Source organism: Microcaecilia unicolor, chromosome 1 (assembly GCF_901765095.1).
Source record: "Microcaecilia unicolor chromosome 1, aMicUni1.1, whole genome shotgun sequence".
In the NCBI taxonomy this organism is placed as follows: domain Eukaryota; kingdom Metazoa; phylum Chordata; class Amphibia; order Gymnophiona; family Siphonopidae; genus Microcaecilia; species Microcaecilia unicolor.
In genome coordinates, this window is record NC_044031.1 from 133,376,877 (window position 1) to 133,403,837 (window position 26,961).

General features: G+C 42.9%; 1 protein-coding gene across 2 annotated transcripts in view; it reads right to left on the bottom strand.

Moving 5' to 3' along the window:
• CALCR (calcitonin receptor) overlaps positions 1–26,961 on the bottom strand; it is a 414,614-nt gene that overhangs the window by 131,095 nt on the left and 256,558 nt on the right. For both annotated transcript variants that reach the window (XM_030200551.1, XM_030200543.1), the window contains exon 7: positions 11,340–11,466. In XM_030200551.1, coding sequence (XP_030056411.1) covers positions 11,340–11,466 — 127 coding nt within the window. The remainder of the gene's footprint in view (positions 1–11,339; positions 11,467–26,961) is intronic.

The window sequence follows — 26,961 nt, forward strand, 5'->3', positions numbered from 1 at the left end:
GGCGCTGCGCCTCGTCTCTCCACGACTTCTGAAATTTCTTTCTTTCTTTATTTTTTTTATTTAAATTCTTTATTGATTTTCAATTTTACAAGTACAACAACTTGCATAGGAAACACAGAAAGCAATAATTTCAAGAATCAGTTATAATGCACTTCATTGTCTACATTGTGACATTTTTCATTCTTCCTTAGACCTCAAATGTGTGTGTGTGTGTGTGGGGGGGGGGGGGGGGGCGTTAAGAAACATGAGGAGAAATTTTAAAACATAACAATTAATTAAATAAATCGGCTAACCTTAATTCCACAAACTATCTTAATTGGTCTGATGTTATTACACTGTGGGGGTTTGGATCCTTTTAGCTTCCACAAAAACTTTTAGCTGTAGTGGATCAGAAAAAACATACTTATTTCCCTGGAAGTTAACTCTACACTTACAGGGATAAGCTAACAAGAACGATGCTCCCAAAGCTTTTACATTCTGTCTTAAATCCAGGAATTGTCTCCTTCTCTCCTGAGTTGCCTTCGCAACATCAGGGTACATCCAAATTTTCTGTCCATAAAACAGTTTAGAAGAATTCTTAAAATACAATTTAAACACATGGTTCAGATCTTTCTCAAATACAAACTGAACTAACAATGTTCCTCGATCTGTAATCTCAAAATTCGAGTCTTCAAGGAATTGACTCGATTTTCCTATGAATTATTTGTTTGTCCTTAATTAAAGCCGTTACTGAGGATTTTAAACCAGACATTTCCTCATGTGTCTTTTGTATTTGGGCATCCACATTGTTCTTAATTTTCTCCAAAGATTGATCAAACTTTTCAATTTTACTCACTATTACAGCAAACTCTTTTGTTGAATTTGAAACAGCTGACGTTAATGCCTGTACTGCCTTCCAGACCACCATCAGGGTAATCTCTCCCGGTTCTTCCTGGGACTCTAAGTCCTCCCCGTCCGATCTCCGAGGTGCCTTGCCGACCAAAATCCCACCAGCAGCGCCTTCCACATCCAGTGAGGTTTCCGGCCCTCGGATCAAAGCAGGGCAAGGAGGCGGGACCAACTCCAGCGGCGTGAGGGAAACCTTGCAGCCCAGGAACGCCGATGCTCCTCCGTAGGGGCTTAACAGCGGGCTCGCCATGCCGGTCACTGGTGGAATATTCTGCCACAGTTTATCGAGCGACTGCTGCACTGGGGTCGACGCCATAGCCTTCGGCAATGCGCTTTTCATTGCCTCTTTTCTCTTAGTGTGTGGCATGTTGTTTAGAAGAAAAAAATTCCAGCTACCACTTGCTTCCTCTAGCAGTACTCAGGCGGCCATCTTGTAACGCCCCCCGAAATTTCTTTAAAGGTAGGGTGCTCAGCTGGTTGGAGGGAGCTGAGGAGGGTAGGCCCTGGGTCGGGGGGGGGGGGATATCATCGTGCTGCACCCGAGGGGGGGGGGAGCTGGCAGGGAGCACCCCCCAAGCTGACACCCGGGGCGGACCGCCCCTCCCCCCTTGCTACGCCACTGCAGGTTGGGCCACTGAAGATCATAGAAAAAAAAACAAAGGGAGCTAAATTATGACAGGAAACACTGATGGTAAAGTTCTGCTCAGCTGGACAGGCATGTTCAAAGCTGGTGACATTTTATGACTGAGCAAAATGTTTTAGGTTCTTGACAGTTGGAATTTCAACATGCTCAAGTAAAGAGACAATTTTGGTATCAGTAATGGATGACTTTTTTTCAGAGATAAATGTGGGTAATTAAGTACTTATATTTATTTATTGAGGGATTTATGAACTGCCTTTATGAAGAGATTCATCCAAGGCAGTGTACAGCAGGTACAGTTTAACATAAAACATACAATTTTGTTAACAGCATAACAATAGTAAAATGACCAAGTATAAACATAAATACAATAAATGAGGTAAACTTGAAAACAGCAAATTGAAACCTATTAATAGATCTACCATGAAACAATATAAAAAATATATACATTTAACAGTATTGAAATTAATATCAGAGATATAATACAATGTTAGCATAATACTAATGATACATTTAATAAGCACACATTAGAATATTTAACTAACATGATACTAAAGATTTTCTATAATATGGCTTTACATCTTATTTTTTAGGCTTCTAGCAGTTGTATACAGGCAGTTCAAATTGTGTTTTTTTCCTTGGATCTACAAGCTGCTTAGAAGTCGACGGGGATAATGTGCATCCTTTATCCAGCTCTCTCATTAAGCACACCTAGCTTACTTTCAGCATTGTTGAAACCTCTCTACTGGGATTCACTAAATGCCCTATTTCAATAGTATCCTTCAAGGATACTCCACACCGAACCATGTGTTTCTGGGCAACTGTCGGTTTTCCCCCCATTCTAGTTTAAAAGCTGCTCTATCTCCTTTTTAAAAGTTAGTGCCAGCAGCCTGGTTCCATCCTGGTTAAGTTGGAGCCCATCCTTTCGGAACAGTCTCTCCCGTTCCCAGAATGTCGCCCAGTTCCTAACAAATCTAAACCCTTCATCCCTGCACTATCATCTCAACCACGTATTGAGACTTTGGAGTTCTGCCTGCCTTTTGGGTCCTGCGTGTGGAATAGCGAGCATTTCTGAAAATGCTACCCTGGAGGATCTGGATTTCAGCTTTCTACCTCAGAGCCTAGATTTGGCATCCAGAAACTCGCTCCTACATTGTCCTATTTCATTAGTACACACATGTACCAAGACAGCCGGCTCCTCCCCAGAACTATCTAAGATCCTGACTAAGTGACGTGTGAGGTCCGCCACCTTCGCACCAGGCAGGCAAGTGACCAGGTGATCCTCATGTCCACCAGCCACCCAGTTATCTACATGCCTAATGATTGAATCACCAACTACAACAACTGTCCTAACCCTTCCTGCCTAGGCAGAAGTTCTTGGACACATCCATTGTGTGAGAGGATAGTGCATTCCCTGGTGGGCAGGTCCTGGCTACAGGAGTACGTCCTACTTCACCAGGGTGAAGCTGTCCTTCTAGGAGACCTTCCTCCTCCAAGGCAGCATAAAGGTTGCCAGACTAGAGGTGGGACTTCTCTACAATGTCCCTGTAGGTCTGTTCTATGTACCTCTCTGTCTCGCTCAGCTCCTCCAAGTCTGATACTCTAGCCTCAAGAGAACAGACACGTTCTCTGAGAGCTAGAAGCTCTTTGCACACATATAACCGCTCACCAACTGGGTGATAATCATACATGTGACACTCAATACAAAAAACTGGATAGCACCCTTCTCGCTGCTGGACAGCTGTCTCCATCTTAGAATTTTTGAGTTTTTCAATAATTTAAAACTTTATTAGGGATATTAGTCTAATTTAAAAATGTCTTTCGCTTATATGGTATATTGTGTGATTTATTTAGTGTTTTCTTAAGGTAATGAAATGTAATTAAAATTCTATAAGAGCATTCATCCCTTGTTATCCTAATTAGAATAACTGACTATAAATGAAGAGTTGTGCTAGGGGTGGGTGGGACTGAAGACTAAACTAGGTTCTGCTGTGCCTTCTAGAGGCTATCTGTTAATGTTTTAGGCTGTGACAGAAAGTTCAAGCTAACTCAGTAATCCGAATGCCCTTAATAACCTCTGCAAATATTCTACTTCCTCACACCTTAATTAACACCTAATTGAGGTTAGTAGCAGTGCTACCTTTCCAGCAGCCAAAGAATAGAAAATAACTGTATTTTAGAACAAAATTTGAGCCTTGCTACTATCCTTTTTAATTTTCTTTGGCTACGTTTCTACCTCTAGAAAATGTTTCAGTTTAAAACTATGGGAAACATTTCTACCTCTAGAAAAAATTTCAGTTTAAAACTACAGGAAAAGGGTTGTACACTATCCAGCTTATAATTGAAAGAGAAAAACACCTATATTTCGACCCAAATCGGGAGATGGGCGTTTTTCTCGCAAATGCGCCCAAATCGGTATAATCGAAAGCCGATTTTGGGCGTTTCCAACTGCACTCCATCGTGGAAATGAATAAAGTTGATGGGGGCATGTCGGAGGCGGGACTGGGGCGTGGTTATCAGCCGAGGAGAGATGAGCGTCTGTAGCTGATAATCGAAAAAAAAGGCATTTTTACTGCGATTTTGGGTCACTTTTTTTGGACCCTATTTTTCATGAACAAGTCCCAAAAAAGTGCCTCAACTGCCCAGATGACCACTGGAGGGAATCGGGGATGACGTCCCCGGACCCCCCCAGTGGTCATTAACCCCCTCCCACCAAAAAAACACCCCACTTTAAAAACTTTTTTCCCAGCCTGTATGCCAGCCTCAAATGCCGTACCCACCTCCATGACAGCAGAATGTGTTTGATCCTCTCACAGCCTTTCCCTGGGTCAGATGTGGCTCTCGGGTGCACTACAGGGTCACATTAGCATTGCATTGTGATGGGTGTAGGGTATTGGGCTCCGTGATTTAATTAGCTTGTGTTACAGTCTCACGATGTTGGTAGTTGGTAGGCTCTTCTCCCATGGTGCTTTTCCCCCTGCCTACTGGGTCAGAGTGTGCCCTGTTGTGTTTCCTGTTGTAGTCCATGCAGTAGTGGCCATTTTTGTAAGCCAGTTTTAGTTCCCTTTCCTGTGTTAGCCACATTAGACAACTTAGTTCTTCCCTTGAATGTGGCTGAAAGAGGGCATTGTACAGCATTCTGCCAGCTCTGACCTACTGCTAATCTCAGTACCAGGAAGACTCGTTGCCAGTGGGGCACAACCTCTGCAGTTAACTGTGAGTAAACGTGCTTATTCCAATAAAGGACATTTTCAGAGAGATTAGTCTTCAGGTGTCAACTGCTGTGCCAATGTTATATAGCAGCAACAAGTCCTAGAGGCCTGCGTGTATGCAGGTCCCTGGAGCACTTTTAGTGGGTACCGCAGTGCACTTCAGCCAGGTGGACCTAGGCACACACCCCCCCCCCCCCACCTACAACACTTGTGCTGGTAAATGGGAGGCCTCCAAAACCCACTGTATCCACATGTAGGTGCCCCCTTCACCCCTAAGAGCTATGGTAGTGTTGTACATTTGTGGGTAGTGGGTTTTGGGGAGGGGGGTTGGGAGCTCAGCACCCGTGGTAAGGGAGCTATGCATGTGGGAGCTTTTTCTGAAGTCCACCGCACTGACCTAGGGTGCCCAGTTGGTGTCCTGGCATATCAGGGGGGCCAGTGTACTATGAATCGTGGCCCCTCCCACAACCAAATGGCTCGGATTAGGACGTTTTTGAGCTGGGCATTTTTAGTTTCCATTATCGCTAAAAAAAACAAACGCCCAGCTCAAAAACGTCCATTTTTTTCAAAAATACGGTTTGGCCCACTCCTTCATGGACCCGTTCTCGGAGATAAACGCCCATGGAGATAGGCATTTGCGTTTGATTATGCCCCTCCACGAAAACTAGTTAATAATGCTTGCTTCTCTCTCTTTTTTGTCCCCCTAAGACTGAACTAGGCCCTGCAGTGCCTGCTAGAGGCTGTTAATGCTGTGGTACAAAGTTCAAGTTTTAAACATAGGGGGGAAAGGGTATGGGGATTAGCAGATAAAGTTTGTTTGTTTTTTTTAAATCCTGCCTATCAATAACCTACAATTCCTCCTTTAAACCTCAATCTTTAAGGGGCCCTTTTACAAAGGTGCGGTAGGCTTTATGCATGTGCTGCGCATGCCAAAACAAGAATACTGCCAGGCTACCGTACCCCCCCTGGCAGTAATTTTGGATTTAGTGTATGCCCATACCGCTGGGACTAATTATTTTTTAATTTCCTACAGCGTTAATTGTATGTAGTGTGAGAACTCTCACAGCTATATCAATGGGTGGTGTTAAGGGCTCAGGCCGTAAATAGGCGTGTGCTGGTTTCAATTTTACCATAGGCCCTTTTCCCGGCCCATTGAAAAAAAAAAAAAAAACTTTTTCCCAGACATGGTAAAAACTGGTCCGGCGTGTGCCAAAAATACACGCTTACGCTACCACAGGCCACTTTTTTTCCTGTGGCTTAGTAAAAGTACCCCTAAGTTCCCAAAGCACAGAGCAAAATAATGTTCACTTACCAGAGAAATGTCCTCTTCTCTCAGAAGAAAATAATTCAGTTTCAGGTATAAATTATTCATGGATTGTTACAAATAATACAAACATATTTTTAGAGTTCATCATATCAGACCTTTTACTTGACAGCTGCTATATTTGATTTTGGCTGCTTGATTCACAGCTGAGAATGTAAGATAGCATGGGACCTCAAACTTTCCAGACTCGGTAAAAATTCCAAAAATAGGTCATCCCACACACATTTGATAATTTACTGGTTGAAGGTGCAAATGAATGTATCAGAATGAGGAAAAGCAGAATGGTTTCATTTCAGAAAAGGAACACAGCAGAACTGCATTTATATGTCCTTGCATAGGTTTTGCTGTTCATTCACAATTAGTAATGTGTTCTGCTCTTGCTAGTTAAAGCAGGAATTCAGAATTATAAAGGGCAAAATAATGCAACAATTACAGATTCATTACTGATGTCATTCATATCAAGAAACAAGAAGCATGTGAGAGTTTTCTCCATAGGCACAAAGAGCTATGGAAGTCATTTTCTAAGCGACTTGAGCATGTGGCATACAAGCTCTTATAAAACTATTCAGGGGTATACGTGTGTAAGATGTAAGCATACACAGACTTTCCTGGTGATAAAAAATAAGGGGAGATGGGTTGGACACACTTCATATTTAGCAAAATCTATACACATGTGCCTAGTCTTTCTGACACACAATAACATACATGCAAAACTACACCAGCCTCAGAGCAGTAGGTTTATGCACAGATAAAATATCTGGTTTATATTCGAGACTTTTCCCTCTGACTTTCAGGCATTCTTTTTAGTTTGTTTTACATATTCAGTTTATTAAAAAAATGTGTAATGCATATTAGAACTTGTTTAATGCATGCAAATGGATTGCTTGCATATTAAGTCATAGGTTACAGCACATTTAATCAATTTTGCCTGCACTCAATTTTTTTTTAACTTTTCATTTATCTCTCAACAACACAATATTACACAACAGTTCTCTAGTTCCTTCAGTGCACCAGCATTAAAAACCATGAAACAATATAAATGTCAAAGTTTCCATTTCTCCCCTTCACCTAAGTCCTTCCTCCCCAACATTCCATAAACCCTACCCTCCTTATTTCCTTCTACCATTCTTACTATACTATATAACTCTGCTGGTTCCCAAACAGCAAAGTTGTCTCCCTTAATTACTGTATTAACAGCATTAACAATAAACGCCTGCTTAACTAAGGTACACTAATAAATCAACTTTGGGATGATCATAATTTTAGCTCCTGAAAACCAACACTCTTACCACCCTTCCCTCATTCAAAGATGTCCGCTATCCCTTCTTCCTCCTAAGGCTATCTCTCTCGTTGCTTCCCATCTTTCCCCACAAATGATGGTCCCCATCCCTCTTACTCTCTCCTTCTTGCTACTTATCCTTCCTCTTTGCATCCCCCTGTCTGCTGCACCACCCATTCCAAAATTTAACATCTCCACATTTCCTCAAATTGCCATCATCTGTTAGTCCGCAGTGCTGTCAAATTATACATGTAAGCCAGCTTCTCTTGCTTTGCTGATATCAGAGGCTCCTGTGACCACTTCCTGTGCCTCGCTAGCACTATCCATGCCAAATACCAGTAACCTATCTCCTGCTTTCCCCAAGCCTGCCACCATAATATTCAGTAGAACAGTTCTCATATCCATCATGTCATTCTTTTCAAGACTTCCCCCGTAAAATGAAAGACTGATAGTTGAATCATTCCATAATCCTACCATATGTATTTAAATGTCCTTTCCCACCAAACTCTCTCCAACCTTCCACAGTCCAATGGAGAAATGCCCTGTTTAAATATTATGTGGTATGATAACCACCCCAACATTACCTTAAAACCATTCTCTATCATCTGACTCGCTGTAGGTATTTTCACTGTCTGCTCAGCTACTCTGCCAGCTCTCTTCTCAAACCCATTTTCTACTTCACCCTGTACTTCAGTACCTTCCTTCTCTTCTTGTTGAGTAGTGCATATGTCCTCACCACTATGCCCTTCCAGTCTTTACCCATAATCAACAATTCAAAGGGTGTTTGCTCTGCCTGCAGGCGTTTATGAATCTCCATCCCTATAATATATAATATGCCTTCAATTGATATCTCTCCACTAGCTCGTTAAATTCCAAAATCCGACCTTCCTCATATCTGCCCAATATACCCTAAGCCCAATTCCTCCCACCTCTGGAAGATCTTCATATCCCTTCCAGATTTAAATTCATAATTGTACCTAATAGGGGTAAACAGTGAAACTACCCTGGTAAACAGTGAATATTTCCTTCCTTCCAGCAGGGCTTACTTACAGTATAACCATATCTACATCATTAACTTTGTAATGGGATTGGTGATCTCCATGAACACACTTCTCCTTTCAGCCACACAGGGCAGATGGTTCAGCAGTATATCATGCTCAGCCATCTGCTCCAGGTCAAGTAACTGCTTTTCACACTTTACCTGCCATTGCATATGACCTGCAACTGTGCAGTGTGAAAATATCACTCAAGATTTGGTACCAACATTTCCCCCTTCCCACATAGCACAGAACAAGGTAGCACAAGCTACTCTCAGTGGGCTCTTGTTCCAGATAAATGCAAACAGCTTCCTATTCAAGAGACAAAACATTCTTATGGGCACCGCTACTGGTATGGGGCTTCCACAAAAAAATGTATGAGAAGAGTTTGGAAGACCTGAAAATGTATACCCTAAAGGAAAGAAAGGACAGAGGAGACATGACACAGATGTTTAAATACTTGAAAGGTATTAATATAGAAACAAATCTTTTCCAGAGAAGAGGAAATGGCCAAACTAGAGGACAATGATTCAGGTTGCAGGGTGGAAGACTTAGGACAAATGTCTGGAAATTCTTTTTCACGGAGAGAGTGTTCAATGCCTGGAATGCCCTCCTAAGGCATGGGATGAGCACAGAGGATCTCTAATTAGAAAATGGCTGCATGAATGTGGATGTGTTAAGTGGTGCTTAAATGGTGATTCTGTCTATGAAGAACTAAGGCCGGTGCCCCGTATATAGCAATCTGATTTGGGATGGACTGGAAAGGGCTTCAACAGCAACTTCAGTAGCCGGAAAGTGGGGACAGTATTGGGCAGACTTTTATGGTCTGTGTCCCTCAAATGACAAGATGGATTTGGATAGGCTGGAGTGGGCTTCGATGGCAACTCCAGGCAGTACCATAAGAGCATATGGTACATAAGGGCAGTACCAGGCAGACTTCTGCAGTCTATGTTGCAGAAATGCCAAGAAAGACCCGGATCAAGTATTTTATATCACATCAGTGGCATACCTAGCTTGTATGCCACCTGGGGTGGGTCGCCGCTGCGCCCTCCTGGTGCGTCACCCCCCCAAGGCGCATCTCCCTCATCACCTTTCCTCCAAGCAAGGGGCTACTGTTAAGGCAGATCATTTTACTCTTAACTCTAGTTATTAGTAATTGGGTCTTATTGCATAACATGGGAGCTCTGCTAAAATAGCACAAGTTACTGGTAAAACAACACAACTTAAGGGTAGCCCATAATAATAACTATGACCCTAAATTGAAAATTATGTAGTATATATACAAAGGAATAAAACAACTACTTTAGAAGACATATGAGATATGCATTTTGCTTCCATAGTGCACTAACCAGCTCATTTTCGAAAAAGATCCCCGGCCATCTTCCGACACAAATCGGGAGATGGCCAGCAGTCTCCTGAACCCGGCCAAATCGGTATAATCGAAAGCCGATTTTGGCCGGCGCCAACTGCTTTCTGTCGCGGAGCTGGCGAAACTTCAAGGAGGCGTGTCGGTAGGGTAGTGAAGGCAGGCCGGCACCGTTTGATTATGCCCATCTAAGGGTCTCATTTAGGGGCCGTTTTACTAAGCTGCGGTAAAAAGTGGCCAGCGCTAGTTTTGGCATGTGAAATTGGTACACGATAGCCACTTTTTACCATGGCAGAAAAAAAGGCCTTTTAAAAAATGGGGCATTACTAACTGCCTAACTTTACTTCTACTTACTACTTCTTCCTGCTTACAGATATTAATAGTAGTTAGCATACAGGGGGATGGGGGGGGGGGGGGGGGGGGGGGGGGGGGTTGGGAGGAAGGGAAGGGGATAATTAATCATATAATGTTTGATAGCGAGGAAGATGTCATGTAAATTTATTGCACAGATTTGACTTTATTACGTAGTTGCTGTCAATAAAAATCATTGAAATATAAAAAATGGGGCAGTCAATGGCTGTGCGTAATATTAAAATTAGCGCACAGCTATTTGCAGCCTCAGCTCTTACTGCCACCTATTCAGTAGGTGGTAAGGGCTCACACGCTACTCATGTGATAATTGGGCTGCATACGGCAATGTGACTTCACTGACAACTACTGCCAGGAATGCCCACCTCCCCATGGTACAAAATATAAAATTATTTTCTACTGCAGGAAATTGAACGCACCAAGTACAGAACTACTGTGGGGCTTCCATGCTATCCCAGCAGTAGGGCCGATTTGGCATGCACTATTCACACGGTAGCCCTACCGCAGCTTAGTAAAAGAGCTGCTTAATGTGTCTTTTTTTCCACAGTCTGTATCTAAAGGAAAAGCTTAGTAGATCAGGACATGTGGAAGGTAGTTTTATAACAGTGTGACTGGTTTAAGGGGGTACATAGACGTCTGTGTACCTTTATAAAATACTAAAATGAGTGGCAGAAATACCCCCAAATTTTATATATCACACCTTGATTTCTGTGTGGAAATCGAAGTGTATTCTATAAGAATGGGCATAACTTACATGGTTTACTAGCTAATTAGTGCTGTCAATTGGATGTTAACAAGCAATTATCAGCACTAATTGGCGTATTCTCTAATGTAGTGTGCCTAAATTCTAAGTTGCATAGTTGAAAATGGGTGTGACCATGGGCAGGACATGGGCGTTTCTACAATCTATGCACATTATTACAGAATACACCCGCTTCACGTGCACCGGCACTGAACATCTGGGTTTATACGGCCGTCTGTCTCTTATACAGTTAAGTGATATATTCATACTTAAGCGCCTAAGTGATACCACATAAAGATAGGAATGACATTTATGCAGTCGATTTGGACACTTAATTTAGGTGGTTAAGTGCTGAATATCAGCCCTTAACCACATCAGCTCTGACCTCCAAATGGACTACTTTGACAATATGTATTTAAAGCTTAGAATCTTCATGGCATATTTCTATGTTAAAGAAAAAGAGGAGCTACCACAATACTTACAGGGCTCCGTTTTACCAGGTCTGAGTTAGGCACCACTGCAATGAGGTGGATAATTGTAAACACAGAGTTCAGCACATAGGACAAAAACAGATTCTTATGTAGTGTGATCCTCTGACAGCTGAGGCTCCTGAAATACAGATCAAAGCTTACAAAGTCAGAACTTTTATCCTTAAAGTATCTTTTTTAAAGATTCAAATGAATACTTTTCAGAAGCTTTGGTACAAATTTAGAATAAAAATATTAACTTATCTTGCACTGAGAAATCCCATTGTAGGTCATTTGAGAAACATTTTTATTCATACTTCTTAAATAGACAAAAGGGGGAAGTTACCAACATGAGCTACTGTTATCATGTGTTATTTTACCATTAATCCCAGTTATTAGTAACTAGGTCTCACTGGATCAACTGGAGCCTGTACTAAAATAGCATGAGTTAGCAGTAAAAATATCCATCTTAACCGTAGCCCACAGTAGAAACTTTGCCCCAAAGTGTTTTAAGTAGTTGGGGGATCAGGAGGGGCTAACCTGGACATTTCCTTCTGCTTCTTTGGGCTATAATTTAAGGAGTCTTCATTCACAAATATCCAGAGTGTTTTCCCCATGACAGCGATGGTCTTCATCAAGGGACATATACTCTGCTTTCTTCTGAAAGCTGGCAACATGGTGTCTGGTCACTAGACGTCTCTGTCGTATAAAGTCTGAGCTTTTGAAACAACCCAACCATAGTCAGCCTGGGGACCAGAAGACCTGAGCTGGGAAGTGAATCCAGGCACTCTGGATTCAGTATAAACAAGACAACTGAGGTACAGGGCACACCTTCTAAATCAATGGTGTCAAATTAAAATTCAGGACACCCGGAATGAATATGTATTTGCACAGAGTGAAGGCACTGCATATAAATATATATCATACATATTCATTAGAGGATATCCTGAAAACCTGACTGGTTTGCGACTCTTAATAATTGCAGATTGACACCTCAACTCTATTTAGTTTCGATATTATCTATTTTCCCCCAGGGAGCAGATTTGCACACCCTGAATGCAGTCAGTCTAGGACTCTAGGTAGAGAATGATGCTCTTGTGACATGATTGCCAATGTGAACAAATCAGAAACTAGTATGTATCATAGGTTTTGCCATTTTTCTCATGTGGAACTTGAAATTTGTAGTGTGGCTATCTAAAGAATTAAAAATCAACAATCTGCCCGATATTCAAAACAATTTAGCCAGCTGCTGACCAGTTAAATTGCTTTGTCGGGGCTAGCTGCTAATATTCAGTGGCACTTAACTGGCTGAGTCACTGAATATCATGGTTAGTGCCAAACTCAAAGCCGGCCATCTTGGCTTGGCCACTTAAGTACCAAGCCACTAAGCGGCCAGGGTTAGCGCTTAAATGGGACCGCATAAATGCCTGTCCTATCTTTATGCGCTAACCCATGGCCACTTAAGTGGTGAATATCAACTTAAGCAGCTATGTATTAGCCAGCTTAAAAATAACCAGATATTCAAAGCTGAAGCCTGCACAAGTTCCGACTTTGAATATCCAGGAATAATGCAATCGGCAGTCAGCAAAACGCTCAGTGCAGATGGCTGAATATTGACCCCCAATAACTTTAAATCCAATTTAAAGTTTTACAGTACTGAATAGTGCTTTGTATGGGTGGGAGGAGGGAAACTGACATTCTAACTCGATAAGCCATATAACATTCTTTGACTTGCTGTGTTAATGCCGCTTAAAGATAATTATTCTTAAGTGGTCCTAGTCTGGAAAATTCAGAAGAATATATAATATTCACATAGCCTAACTGCCCCAAACAGTATTCAGTTGTGCTCTCCAATATTTGACAATTTTCACTGCTCTGGCATTTGTAGAACATAGATCCTCTTCAAAATTGATTTCTGGTTCTCTTGATCTGTATTATTATAAACCACTACCACAAAACATAATGCCAAATTTGAAGTGAACCCAGGCAGCTTTGTTACTTGACAAGTGGCATTTTGAGATATTGAGCAGTGCAAGGTAAACAGGCCTTTCAAATCAGAAATCAAAAACTGGCTCTCAAAATTGTCCTTTCGCAACATACATTTGAGAAATAAGCCAAGCCAAGAGGTTAATATGAACTTCACTAACTTTACCACACATATTCTATGTGATTAACAGTGGTTGGCTTTGATAGCAGACACACTTGAATTTGATTTCTTTTTAAAATAGAAAATTATTACAGAAATAACTTTCACTGTTTTGAAAAAAATACAGCTGAATTGGTTTAAGCAATCAGGATATCAGAAGCAATAAAGTTATTATTGCTATCTTGTGCTTCAAGGTGTACGCAGCGCTTTACAGAGATTCAGAAGGTATAATTCCTGCTCCTTCTAATTTACAATATAGTCAAAAATGAGGATGTTATAATGCCTTTGTATTGTTCCATGGTGCAACCGCACCTTGAATATTGTGTGCAATTCTGCTCACCATATGTCAAAAAAGATATAGTTGAATTAGAACAGGTACAGAGATGCATGATGCGCATAACTGCATGTACCCAGTTAAGGAATTGCCCTGCCTTTAGTGACCTCTTGGGGATATTTTCAGTAGCTGCCCTTGTATATATCCTAGAAAAAATACAATTAGTCAGCTTTAACTGCACCACAGATAATGCAGATACACATAATCTCACCTACTAAGAGGCATTAAATATTCTGGATTATCTACTCTGTAGGCACACACACACATGATGACTAACACCAACTGAACATACTGTAGCAGGACCAGCTTATCCACTTCTACCCCAGTTGAGAGTATATTCATGTACCCTTCTAACTTCACACACAACTTTCTTTAAATTAGTCCCCTTATTTTCCAACTCCTGATACGCTATTTTATCTGTCTACATGTTCCACCTTCGCTTACACCCTATGCTGTATGTTCATATATATTATTGTGTATTGAGTTCACTCTGTAAGTCATCCTATGTGCTGTTATTTGAATACTTTTACTGCTATACATCACACTGGCTGCATTTCTTCAAAAAAGTGGGAAATAAATTCTAATGAACAATCAAAATAAATAAATTAACAGGAGGTTATTACTAAATGTATACTTTCTCATGTATTTCCACTATTCATGATGTATTGTAAGCCACATTGAGCCTGCAAAGAGGTGGGAAAATGTGGGATACAAATGCAACAAATAAAAGTAATTCTGTTATGGGGTGCCTACTATAGGAACTGGCTACAGCCTTTATTTTAAGCCTATTCTTTAATGAAAAGTAATGCAAGTGGCAGAGAACACACGCATATCAAGGCGCGACCACTTACACCAGTCATACACACTGTTCTATCTAAGCTGAATGGGAGTCATCCAACTGCCAGTGGGTGCTAGTGCTTCAAATTACATGGGACAGGTAGGTTCCCTGGAGTCCTGCAGAGTTTATATGTCCTTCACTATGGAAAATGTGGTAGTGAAACAGTACCACCCCCCCCCCCCCCAACTGACAGAACTGTAGGTGGAGGACTCCCATTCAGTTTTAAAGGAACAGTGCTCCTAAAGCTGATGTAAATGCCTGTCCTTATATGCATGCATGAACGCACATACATAGCAGTTTATAATTTATGCACATGCATGTGCACTCTGCCCAAACTCTGCCCATGTGCATGTCCAGCAGTGAAGTACACAAAAAGCATGGAACATACTATTCAAGTAGCTGGTATGTTATAAGAGCTCATTTACACAAGTACTCACCTTCACCTGTAAATTGCTAGAATACTACCAGTTTTGCACCTTCCTACCACCGAAAGCTAGGTGGCTCCTGAGAGAATTACCCTTTACCTTCTCATTCTAGAACTTGGTGCTTACGTTTATGATCCAATCAGATGCGTAAATGTACGGAATAGAAACAATTACATTGGTAAGTGCACTCTTACACGCATAAGTGCTAGCTGAGTACTCAGTACTGTTCTGTAAATAATGTTTGCAACTCGCTTACCCCTGGATTCTATATAAGGTGCCCAGATCTGTGTGCCCAAATTTGTGCATGTACCCAAGATATGCATGCAAATGAACTGCTTAACAAGCTCAATAACATTAATAATCAGGTGCTAACAACCAATTCCTGATGCTAATTGGTACTCGTTAATATTTGCATGTGTATCTGGCTGCGTGCTATTCTATAAGGCAGTGCGCCTACCTTCCATAGCACATATCTTGAAAAGAAGGAGCATGGGCATGTCAGGGGCGGGCAGAACATTTTCATGTGTAGTTCTAGAATACTGGGTAAGTGCACCGACCTTGGGCGCCAGCATTTGCACCAGGTTTCGCAGGCGTTAAATCTGGCACCCAAAGTTAGGCGTGAGATCCACGATTAAGCATTATTCTATAAAGGATGCATGCCCTTTATAGAATAGCGCTTAGTGCTGATCTTTTCCGGCATCTAATTTGAGTGCCATTTATAGAATCCAACCCTTGATGTGTAGATGCAAGGTGAGCATTCACAAAGGAGGAGGCTAGGTAGGACATTGCTACACCAACATTTACCCACATAACTTAAAGAATATTGTAAGTTATATATTAAAGGGGTTAATTTATGTGCACACAATTATGTGTGCCATTGAAAGAGTATAAGTGGATGCACCTTAATGTAGTAGTATTTTATAATGAAATCTTGACATCCAGATGCCATTAGAAAATTAGCATTCTAGACCTACCATCTAAGGACCTAAATTGTGGCACCCAGTTATAGAATTTGGCCTAACCCTGGATTCTACATATTGGGCCAAGATTTCGGAGCTGAAATTTGAGCACAGAGTCAACTTGTACGTTAATCCTAATTACCTAGCAATTAATTATCTACAATCCCGCATGCCTAAATACCATAGTATGCAACTTAAAAGGAAGTGTGGCAAGGGAGGGGGGCAAAAGCATTCAGAAAAGTTTCATGTGGGGTAATAAATTGGCCTATATTCTGTTCTAAAAGGCCAGGAGTTGGGCGCCGGCATTTATACCAAGTTTCAGATGACATATATACCGGTGCTCAACTTCGGGTACTGGAATCGGCACAGAGCCCCATTCTATAAACAGTACTCAACACAGAACACAATTTATAGAATAGTGCTCCATGCCGATTTTTTTCCAGCGCTGATATTTCTGCACCATTTATAGAATGCCCTCTTAATGCATAGTAAGTTGTCATGCATTGACTGCATGGCACAGTCTATGCCCCGTACCAAGCTATGCAGTTAATACAGGAATTAATGTGCAGTGAGTGTCAAATCACCACATTAACTGTTTATTAGTGTACTGTTAGAATGACTGTACACTAATTCCTGCATTAACTGCTTAACACACTTTGGTAAAAGGCCCCCTATGTAAGAAAAAACAGTGGGACAACTAGAAGGTTTGAATAATAGTATACTCAGAGAGCCTATTTTACTTCAAGATGGATTAAAATTTAAAGCTCAAGTTCTTTGCAACTCAAAGCAATGTTCTAGAGACAAGAGAATAAGGGATACAATGTAAAAGCTGAATAGTGAGTAAATAGATGGAGGCTAAAAAACAAATTAAAAAAAGGCATAAAAAGAACCACACTCCGCAGAAGGTAAACCAACAGAGTGGAGATGGCCTAAGAGTGGAAGGAATGACCACAAGAGACTAAGTAGTTGATCAACCTTTATTACAAAGATCCAACATAGCCGTGTTTCAGCTGATGCCTTCATCAGGGGTCTTTAGATACCGTGCAAACAGAGTTGAATGGATAAATGTACAGATATGGTTTCCCTTATATGAACAAATCCTGCTTGAAAAATCAGGAAAGAATGGGAAATATGGCTTCCATAATCTATTTTTATGCATTACTATTAAGGGACAAGTTTCATGAGTGTATTCTTGATTGGTACATAGGGAGAAAATCTCTTAAAACCATCAGTTTATTACAGCATACTTTCAGTAACCATTGTTCTGGGTTAAATAGCCAAAAAAAAGAATATATAATTCGAAGGCACATACAATTATACTTATACATAGTAACATAGTAGATGACGGCAGAAAAAGACCTGCACGGTCCATCTAGTCTGCCCACGATAAACTCATATGTGTATACCTTGCCTTGATTTGTACCTGTCTTTTTCAGGGCACAGACCGTATAAGTCTGTGCAGCAGTATTTCCCGCCTCCCAACCACCAGTCCCGCCTCCCATCACCTGCTCCGGCACAGACCCCGTATAAGTCTGCCCTCCCCCATCCTAGCCTCTCAACCACCAACCCCTCTTTGGTTGCAGAAATATCAGCGCTGGAAAAAAAGGGGAAGATGGAAGGGGGGAAGGTGACAGGAGGGGAAGATGAAGGAAGATGGGAGAGGAAAGAAAGAAGAAAAAGAAAAGAACGGGGATAAGGGAAGGGAGTGAGAAGGAGGAAGGGAATGGAAGAGGTGAGAAAAAGAGAAAGGGGAGAGGAAAAAGGGGATAGAGGATGTGGAGAAAAAAATGACAACCAAACTGCAACCATATTACAAGAAGTGTCATAAATCAAATTTCTGATTTAACCCTTTGGGGCCCAAGAGCAATACTCTTTTATTATGCAAAATCATTTAAGTTCTACGCGGATAACATAATTAATAAGAGGCTCAGACAGTCACTGATGGGCAGATGATCGAAATCCCAGTGCTGTTCCAAACAGTGCTCTAAAAATAGCGCTGGAACAGCACAGGGCTATTATCTCTGATCGTAGGATATAGTGTGGGAGAATTGTGCCTGAGCCTCCTGCACTTGTTTGACAGGTCTGGGCTGTCAAGACCCCAAGCACCTCCATCCCACAAGACTCCAAATACCCCCACCCCAAGCCAAGCAACACGGGGGCTGGAAGTCCGGCGGAGCTCCAGTCCCCCCGACCCCTCCAACACAAGTTCAGGGTGGCTGAAGATCCGAGGGTCTCCATCTCCCTCTAACCCTCCTAACATCCCCTGAAATAGTGGGCTGTGAGTCAACCCCCTCATCCTACAACCCCCCCCCCCGACACAAGTTCAGGGGGGTTGGAGATCCAGTGAGTCTCCAGCCCCCCTAACCCCCCCAGCATCCCCTCAAATGGCCCTGGTGGCCCAGTGGGCTACGAGTCAACCTCCCGACCTGGTGGTCTAGCGGCCCTCTTCCCCACCCCCTCCTGGGATGTGCTGGGCAGGGCCACTTCTAAAATGGTGGTGCCCAGCCCTGCCCAGCGCATCCGAGGATGCACTGGGCAGGGCTTGGCACCACCATTTTTGAGGCGGCACTGATGGAAGAGGAAGGAGGCCACCTCTCTCCTCCAGTGGCATACCAAGGGGGGGGGGGCGGTGGGGGCGGTCTTCACCGCGTGCACGCTGCTGGGGGGTGCCATGTGTCTGTCTGCTCCACTCGTTCTGTGCTCCCTCTGCACTGGAACAGGTTACTTCCTGTTCCGGGGCAGAGGGAGCATGGAACGAGCGAAGCAGACAGGTGTGCGGCACCCCCCCAGCAGATAACAATGCACCTGGGGGGGGGGGTCCTTTCTCCGGGGGGGGGGGAGGTGGCCTTTTGCCAGGGGTGGAGGGGTCGTACTACTCCCCGGGATGGGAGCGCATCGGCGATCCGCCCCGGGTGTCAGCCACCCTAGGAACGCCACTGCTCTCCTCCAATGAAGGTAGGGGGTGGGGAAGATGGTTGCTATGCCAACAGGTCAGGGGGTGGTTGACTCACAGCCCACTGGACCACCAGGGCCATTTGAGGGGATGCTGGGGGGGGGGGGTTAGGGGGCTGGAGACCCACTGGATCTCCAGCCCCCCTGAACCTGTCGGGAGGGTCAGGGGGACACCTTCAGCCCCCATGTCGCTGGGGGCGGGGGGTCTGGGTCAGGGTTCCTGCTGCTGCATTGGGGGAATAGGGGGCCTGCTAGCATACAAATACATGCTGGACAGGGCACACCATTTCTCCCCAATGGTCTGAAAACCCTAATGCCAGCTCCGAGCTGGTGTAGGGTTTGCCGCAGACAGCACTCCAATGTTTGGCACGCTGCTCACTGATCATTGGGGAAGAATACATTTAGCATGCATTTGCCCTGTTTTGCATGTATTTGCATGCTGGTTGCTTTCAGAGCCCTCGAGCGCATTGTTTCATGCGCTTGAGAGCTCTGATCATGGGGCGGTAGCAAGCGCAGGCGCTAGTATGGTGCTAACAGCCTCTAGCACCTGCATTTGCTTCTGATCATCGGCCCATGCGGAAGAACAAAGACTATTACACTTCTTACAAAGTCTACATTAAAATCTGCTTATAAAAGGAAGCCTCCAAATGCTTTCTACATAAAACATAGCCCATAAGTTTCCTGACTTGAGTAGGATGAACATTCCATACCTCTGCTGCCAAACAAGCATAACAAGATGAAAAAGCAACTTTAGAATGGAGACCCTTCAGATTTGGAAACTGCAACCATAACGGATTCCTAGTCATAACAGACCTAACTAAAGATGGAAAACCAATCAATACTAACATATAAAATGGAGCATTTCCATATAGTATGTTAAACTCATAGTGCACAATTTAAATTTAATATGGGCCTCTATAGAAAGACAATGTAATGTCCTCAGCAAAGGTGTTATTCTTTCATACTCATGGGCCTTCAAAATTAATTGAGCAGCTGTGCTTTGAAGAGTTTGAATTTTCTTCAATAAAAACGTTGAACATCCTAGATAAATACTGTTACAATAATCTAAGACGGTCTTTTACTAAGGTGCGTTAGAGTTTTTAGCTCATGCTAAGTAGAGGAGTGTGGTAGCCGTGTTAGTCCACTCTTAAGGTTATCAATAGAAATCAAACAAAATAAAACATGGAAGAGAAAATAAGATGATACCTTTTTTATTGGACATAACTTAATACATTTCTTGATTAGCTTTCGAAGGTTGCCCTTCTTCCTCAGATCGGAAATAAGCAAATGTGCTAGCTGACAGTGTATATAAGTGAAAACATTCAAGCATTACTATGACAGTCTGACAGGGTGGGAGGAGGAAGCTGTATGTCTCTGTTGATCACCCTGCCCTCACCTATCCACACCCACCCTGTTAGAATATCAATGATATGCTTTGATGTCCCCATGCATACTTCCTACCCACCCCCCTCCTCCCACCCTGTCAGACTGTCATAGTAATGCTTGAAAGTTTTCACTTATATACACTGTCAGCTAGCACATTTGCTTATTTCCGATCTGAGGAAGAAGGGCAACCTTCGAAAGCTAATCAAGAAATGTATTAAGTTATGTCCAATAAAAAAGGTATCATCTTATTTTCTTTTCCATATTTTATTTTGTTTGATTTCTATTGATAGCTCATGCTAAAAATCAGATGGCGCTAAACATTGAGACGCTCATTATAATCCTATGGGCCTCTCAGCATTTAATGTCAGCTAAAAATGCTAGCGCGCCCCCTAACTGTCCAATAATAAGACTCCGTGCAGCAATTTTAAAAGCAGATGGCTCTAAACAGTTCCTAATTCTCCTTAGTTTTCTCATCATAAAAAAGGGGGGGAGGGGATTTGTTTTTTTGTTAACTAAAGCATTCATCTGTTGCTCTGGACTTAGATATAACAGTATCTAATTCATAAATGTATCTTTGCTTCTCTTTCAAAAGTAATGCTGTAACGCTTCAAATATGTGACTTTAAATTTGTGTATGCCTTTCAACAACCATTTATAGGAAACCTATTGATAAAAATAAATTCTTAAATTATAGCATTTTCTATGCAAGAGGATAAAAATATAATGTACCTTATTTACAATTTTTGCAATTATGCAAACTATGTTCAGACCACAGTGAATATGAAATACAATCAGAAGAGATGATGGACAGGTTTACTAAAAGATGTAATCCAAGCCAATGAATTAATGAAGTTTACCTAAGGGCATGGAGCGAATGTAAAAAGGAGCAAAACCCAAGGACATCATCTGAGATTTTCAAGTTTAGCCAATCAAGTATATAGAATAATCAGAAAAAATTGGTACATCCTGGAAGGATATGAAAGTTTTAAATACAAAAAAACTGACCATTGCTTATCCTAGAGGGAAAAATCTAAAAGGAAAGTTGGTTTCCTGAACAAATCCAGAGTTAACTGGTAGCAATGCTGAGGTAAGTGGCCACTTCAAGCGTGGTAGCTGTGTAGTGAGCCCTATCTCCATGCCCATTTTTGGTTTTCAACACCTATTATTAAACATAAATTCCACATTAGCCCCTGCCTGGTTTACTAAGCTATGGTAGGGGCTGCTGTGCTGACACAGCCCATTCAAAGGGCCCTGTTTACTAAGGTAGAGGCTCATTAGCATTTTTAGCACATGCTAATACTGAACAGGCTGTGTTGGCATTAGCGCATGGCAGCAGCTAGCGTGGCTTAGTAAACAGGGGAGTAGATGTCACTCATATTGCAATACTACCAATGATATTTATGTTATAAAATATCCTTGTAATTTGCTATATGTGGGAAACACTAAAGAAAAATTAAAACCAGGATGATTAAGCATAAAAGTTGCATCAACAGGGCCATAATGCCAGCACCCCTGGTTGAACTTTATCTATTGGCCACACATTTGAAGCATTACTGTTTTTTGTTATCAAAGAGGTTTTTTGTTATCAAGAAGGTACATACCTTCCTTTAATATGGTTGCATTATAGTTTTCAATTTTTCTGTCATCCTCTATCTCCATCTCCCTTCCTACCTCATTCCTTCCTCCCTGTCTCCTTTTTCTAACCCCCTCTACCCTTGTCATATCCCTTCCCTTGTCCCCTTTATTTTCTCTTTCCTTCCCTCTTCCTTTCCTTTTCCTCCCCTCCACCTTCCCCCTCTCCCTCTCCTCCCCTTCCCTCCTACATTTTCCCTTCCCCTTTCATATATATAATTTTATATACCTTGGTATAATATATTCTTTGGATATTTAACCCCAAAAAATGGTTACTTAAAATATGCTATAATAAACTGATGGTTTTAAGATAGATTTTCTTTCTATTTACTAATCCAGAATTCACTCATGAAACTTTTCCTTTAATAGCAATGCATAATGGAAACCATGTTTCCCATTCTCTCTTGTTTTTTATTTTTATTTTTTCACAAAAGAGGAGTAGGACTCGGGTCTGATCGTATGTGATGACCTTAAGGTGGCCAAACAGGTAGAAAAGGCATTGGCAAAAGCTAGAAGGATTCTTGGGTGCAGAGGGAGAAGAATGCATAGGAAAAAGGAGGTGATGATGCCCCTGTATAAGACTCTGATGAGACTCATTTAGAATATTGTGTACAATTCTGGAGACCACACCTTCAAAAAGATATAAACAGGATGCAATCGGTCCAGAAGGCAGTCAGTCCGTGGTCTTCATCATAAAGCCTTTGGGGACAGATTTAAAGATCTTGGAATCAAGGCAGGAGAGGGGCAATATAACAGAGATGTTTAAATACCTATACGGCATAAATGCACAGGAGGTGAGTCTCTCAATTAAAAAGAAGCTGTGGAACAAGGGGGCACAGACTGAAGGTGAAAGGGGATAGACTCAGAAGTAATCTGAGGAAACACTTCTTTACGGAAAGGGTGGTGAATTCATGGAATGGCTTCCAGGTGGAAGTAGTGGGGATGAAAACAGTATCTGAATTCAAGAAAGCTTGGGACTAGTACTTAGGATCTCCAAGGGAGTGATAGGGAAAGTAGATGGCATGGATGAGCAGATTGAACAGACAATATGCTCTTTATCTGACTTCATTGTTCTATGTTTTTAGGTTTCATATAAGAGGAAACCATATCTGTATATATATATCCATCCAACTCTGTTTGCACAGTACCTAAAGACCTCTTATGCAGATATCAGCCGAAACACAGCCATGTCAGGTCTTTATAATAAAGGTTCACCTGCCATTTAGACTCTTGTGGTCATTCCTCCCAACCTTAGGCTATCTCACTCTTCCTCATTGACTAATAACCAAAAGCATTTATATAGTCAGTGGCACATGCTTTTAAAAAAAAGTAATTCATGGTGGTTGTATATATAATTTTGGCCATTTTACTCACAAAAACACAAAAGTTATGTTTGGATAAGGGGCATGGTTGAGGCAGGGGCATAGCCAGACCTCAGCAGAGGGGGGTCCAGAGCCCGAGGTGGGGGGGCACAGTTGAGTCCGCCTCCCCCAGCCATCTCCCCCCACCACTTTTGACCCCTCCTGCTGCCGACGACCCCCGCCACTTTCAAACCCCCTCCCGCCGCCGACCCTCCCCCGTTGCCGCCGCCGCCAGGTACCTTTACTGGCAGGGGTCCCCAACCCCCGCCAGCCGAAGTTTTCTGCACGGAGCTACATACAGGACATGCATGCAAGACGTCAGGACTGACGAAACAGATCAGCGAAGGCGCCGGAGACCGGCGCTGAAGAAGACATCAGATGGTGGGGGCTGGGGACCCCTGCCAGTAAAGGTACCTGCTGGCAGCGGGGGAGGGTCAACAGCAGTGGGATCGAAAGTGGCAAGGGGGGGGGGTCAAAAGTAGAGGGGGCCAGGGCTAAATCTGTGGGGGCCCATGCCCCCACCTAGCTACTCCTATGAGTTGAGGGCAGAGTGTGGGCTGATGAAAATATTACACCTTCAGTGGTGCAATTCAGAAGCTGAATATGTGAAGGCGGATTTTAGATAGAATATTGAGAATGGAATTCTTATTTCCAAATCAGGACAGGGGTTCTCATACTATTTTATAAAAGGCTCTGCCAAATACAGAGCCTCTTAAAAATTAGATGTGCTCCACTGCATATCAAAGTTTCTCCATGTATAGAGGGAGTAGTGATGCAGCTTTCTAAAATCGCTACTTTCTCTGCAAAGGTCTCCAATCCCAGCATAGGTGCCCCCCCCCCACCCTGAATGCCCCCTTACTTTCTTAGAGCTCTCTTAAGTAAACCCCTTCCATTGTGATACCCAACCCCCTCTAAGAAAACCCCTGTCATGGCACTCAACTCCCCCCCCCCCAGCAACCCCCTGTTGTGGAACTAATCTACCTTGAGCAAACCCCCATCAGGCACAGACCTCTTCCCAAGGAGTCTTCCCCCCAGTGAACAGGAAGTAAAAAGCCCTCTGAAGAGAACGGAGAGGACCTGGGAGGACAGGAGCTGCCCTGGTGTATAGGTCTCTACTACCTTTATGTAAGGTACCAGAACCTGGATAAGGTAGGCCAAGCTTTGACTTTAGCTTTATAAGAATCCCTCTGACTACTATTGGGAAACCCTGTATAAAGTTGTATTACTGTGGGCTTGTGACCCATCAGATACAGGCCTGTGTGGAGTTTGTGCCCGCACCTAAAGAGACCTTATTCTTCACCTTACTGTCCCTGTGAAATAAAAGGGCTCGGTATTTCTTAAATAAAAGGAGTTTTGTTTTCATTTTCCCCTTGTCTGGCTGTATTTTATGAAGGCCTCCTGCACTACCTCAGTGCACATAATCACAAAGGCTAAAAGAGAATATAAAGAAAAACTTGCAGAGACAAAAACTCATAGTAAAAACTTTTTCAGGTACATCAAAAACAGAAAGCTTGTGAGGGAATCCATGGGACCATTAGCTCATGAAGGAGCAAAAGGGGCACTCAGGGAGAACAAGGCTATAATGGAAAGGTTGAATGAATTCTTTGCTTTAGTCTTTATGGAAGAAGATGTATGAGACCTACCTGTACCAGAAATGGTTTTCAAGGGTGACAATGCGGAGGAAAGTAAAGACATCTTGGTGAACTGGGCCAAACTGACAAGTTAAAGAGTGATAAATTACCTGGACCAGATGGTATACACCCCAGGGTACCGAAAGAACTAAAACATGAAATTTCTGATCTGCTATTATTGATCTGTAACCTGTCATTAAAATTGTCCATAGCACCTGAAGATTGGAGATTGGCCAATGTAATGCCGATTTTTACAAAGGGTTCTAGGGGTGATCCAGGAAATTACAGACTGTAAAGCCTGACTTCAGTGCTGAGCAACATAGTGGAAACTATCTAATATAATAATTTGCTCCTGCAATGTTCCAATGTGTCTCACTGGGATCGTAACCAGCTCCTGACGTCAACCAGCCTCCAGCGTTCCATTCCCCCTCACTGCCCCGCCCTCGTGTCAAAATGCAATGACGTCAGAGGGCGGAACAGTGAGAGGGAAGGGAACGCTGGAGGCTGGCTGACGTGAGATGTTATGAACGGTAAGTTACGGAAGCCAGCCAGAGCTTTCAGGTATAAATCAGCAAGTTGACTCCCACTTCCTCCTCCCAGGCATTTTGCTGTCAACACCTGCCTTACCCCGTGCCGCAGTCCACCATGCAAGCTGGCAGCCTACCCACCATTGTAGCCGCGTCATCCTTCTCCTGCCAGCAGAACACAACAAATGCACACGAGACTGTGGAAGGTGTTCCCTCCTTTCCTAGCGACAGCGCTATCTAACCATTCAAAGGCAGAACCGCAGCCTTGGAGCTCTCCCAGCCTGCCAACTTTCCACTTCCGTGCTGACACACAAGGCGGAGGAAGAGAGAGGGAGGCCCAAAGGCCAAGATGGTTGCGCATTTGCTCCCCGCCCAAACCAATTGACGGTCGCTATCACCTGTCAATCACGCCGTGCCTCAGCGAACTTCGCCCCTTTCCTGCACAGCTGAGTAAGCTGCGCCGCTACTAGAGGAGTGGAGAAGGGAGAAGGAAGGTTTACTGGTTTAACGACTGTGTGGTGTGCGAGCCATGAGAGGATGAGATTTTTTTAAAGACTTATTTTATCATTACTCTCTCTCTCTCTCTAACACACAAACACTCTCTTTTTCTGTCTCACTCACACACACACACTCTGTCTCTTACACAGACACAGACTGTTTCTCTCACATACACAGACACTGTCTCTCTCAAACACACACACAGATTGTGTCTCTCTTTCACACCCACACAAACAATGTGTCTTGGTCTCACACACTCTCTATGGCTCTCTTTCTCTCACTGTGGCTGGAGGGGGGGGGGGTGGGCAGGGGAGAGAGGAGAATTGCTGGGTGGCTGGAGGGGGGGCAGGGGAGAGAGGAGAATCACACACACTCTCTCTCACAGACACACTCGCACCCACTCTCACTCTCTCTCTCTGTCACACACACACACTCGCACATTCACTCTCTCTCTCTCACACAGTCATTCTCACAGACACTCTCTCAAGCATACACACTCCGAGGAAAACCTTGCTAGCGCCCGCTTCATTTGTGTCAGAAATGGGCCTTTTTTACTAGTTATAAAGAATAAAATTACAGAACACCTAGACAAACATGGTTTAATGAGACAGCATCGATTCAGCCAAGGGAAGTCTTGCCTCACCAATTTGGTTCTTTCTTTGAAGGCACGAATAAACAAGTGGATCAAGGTGAGCTGGTTGATGTAGTGTATCTGGATTTTCAGAAAGCTTTTGACAAAGTTCCTCATGAGTGATTCCTGAGAAAATTAAATAGTCATGGGATAGGAGGCAATGTTCTTTTGTGGATTAGGAATTGGTTATTGGACAGAAAGCAGAGAACAGGGTTAAATGGCCATTTCACTCAATGGAGGAGAGTGAAGTGCCACAGGGATCTGTACTGCCTCTGGTGCTATTTAACATATTTATAATCTGGAAATTGGAATGGCGAG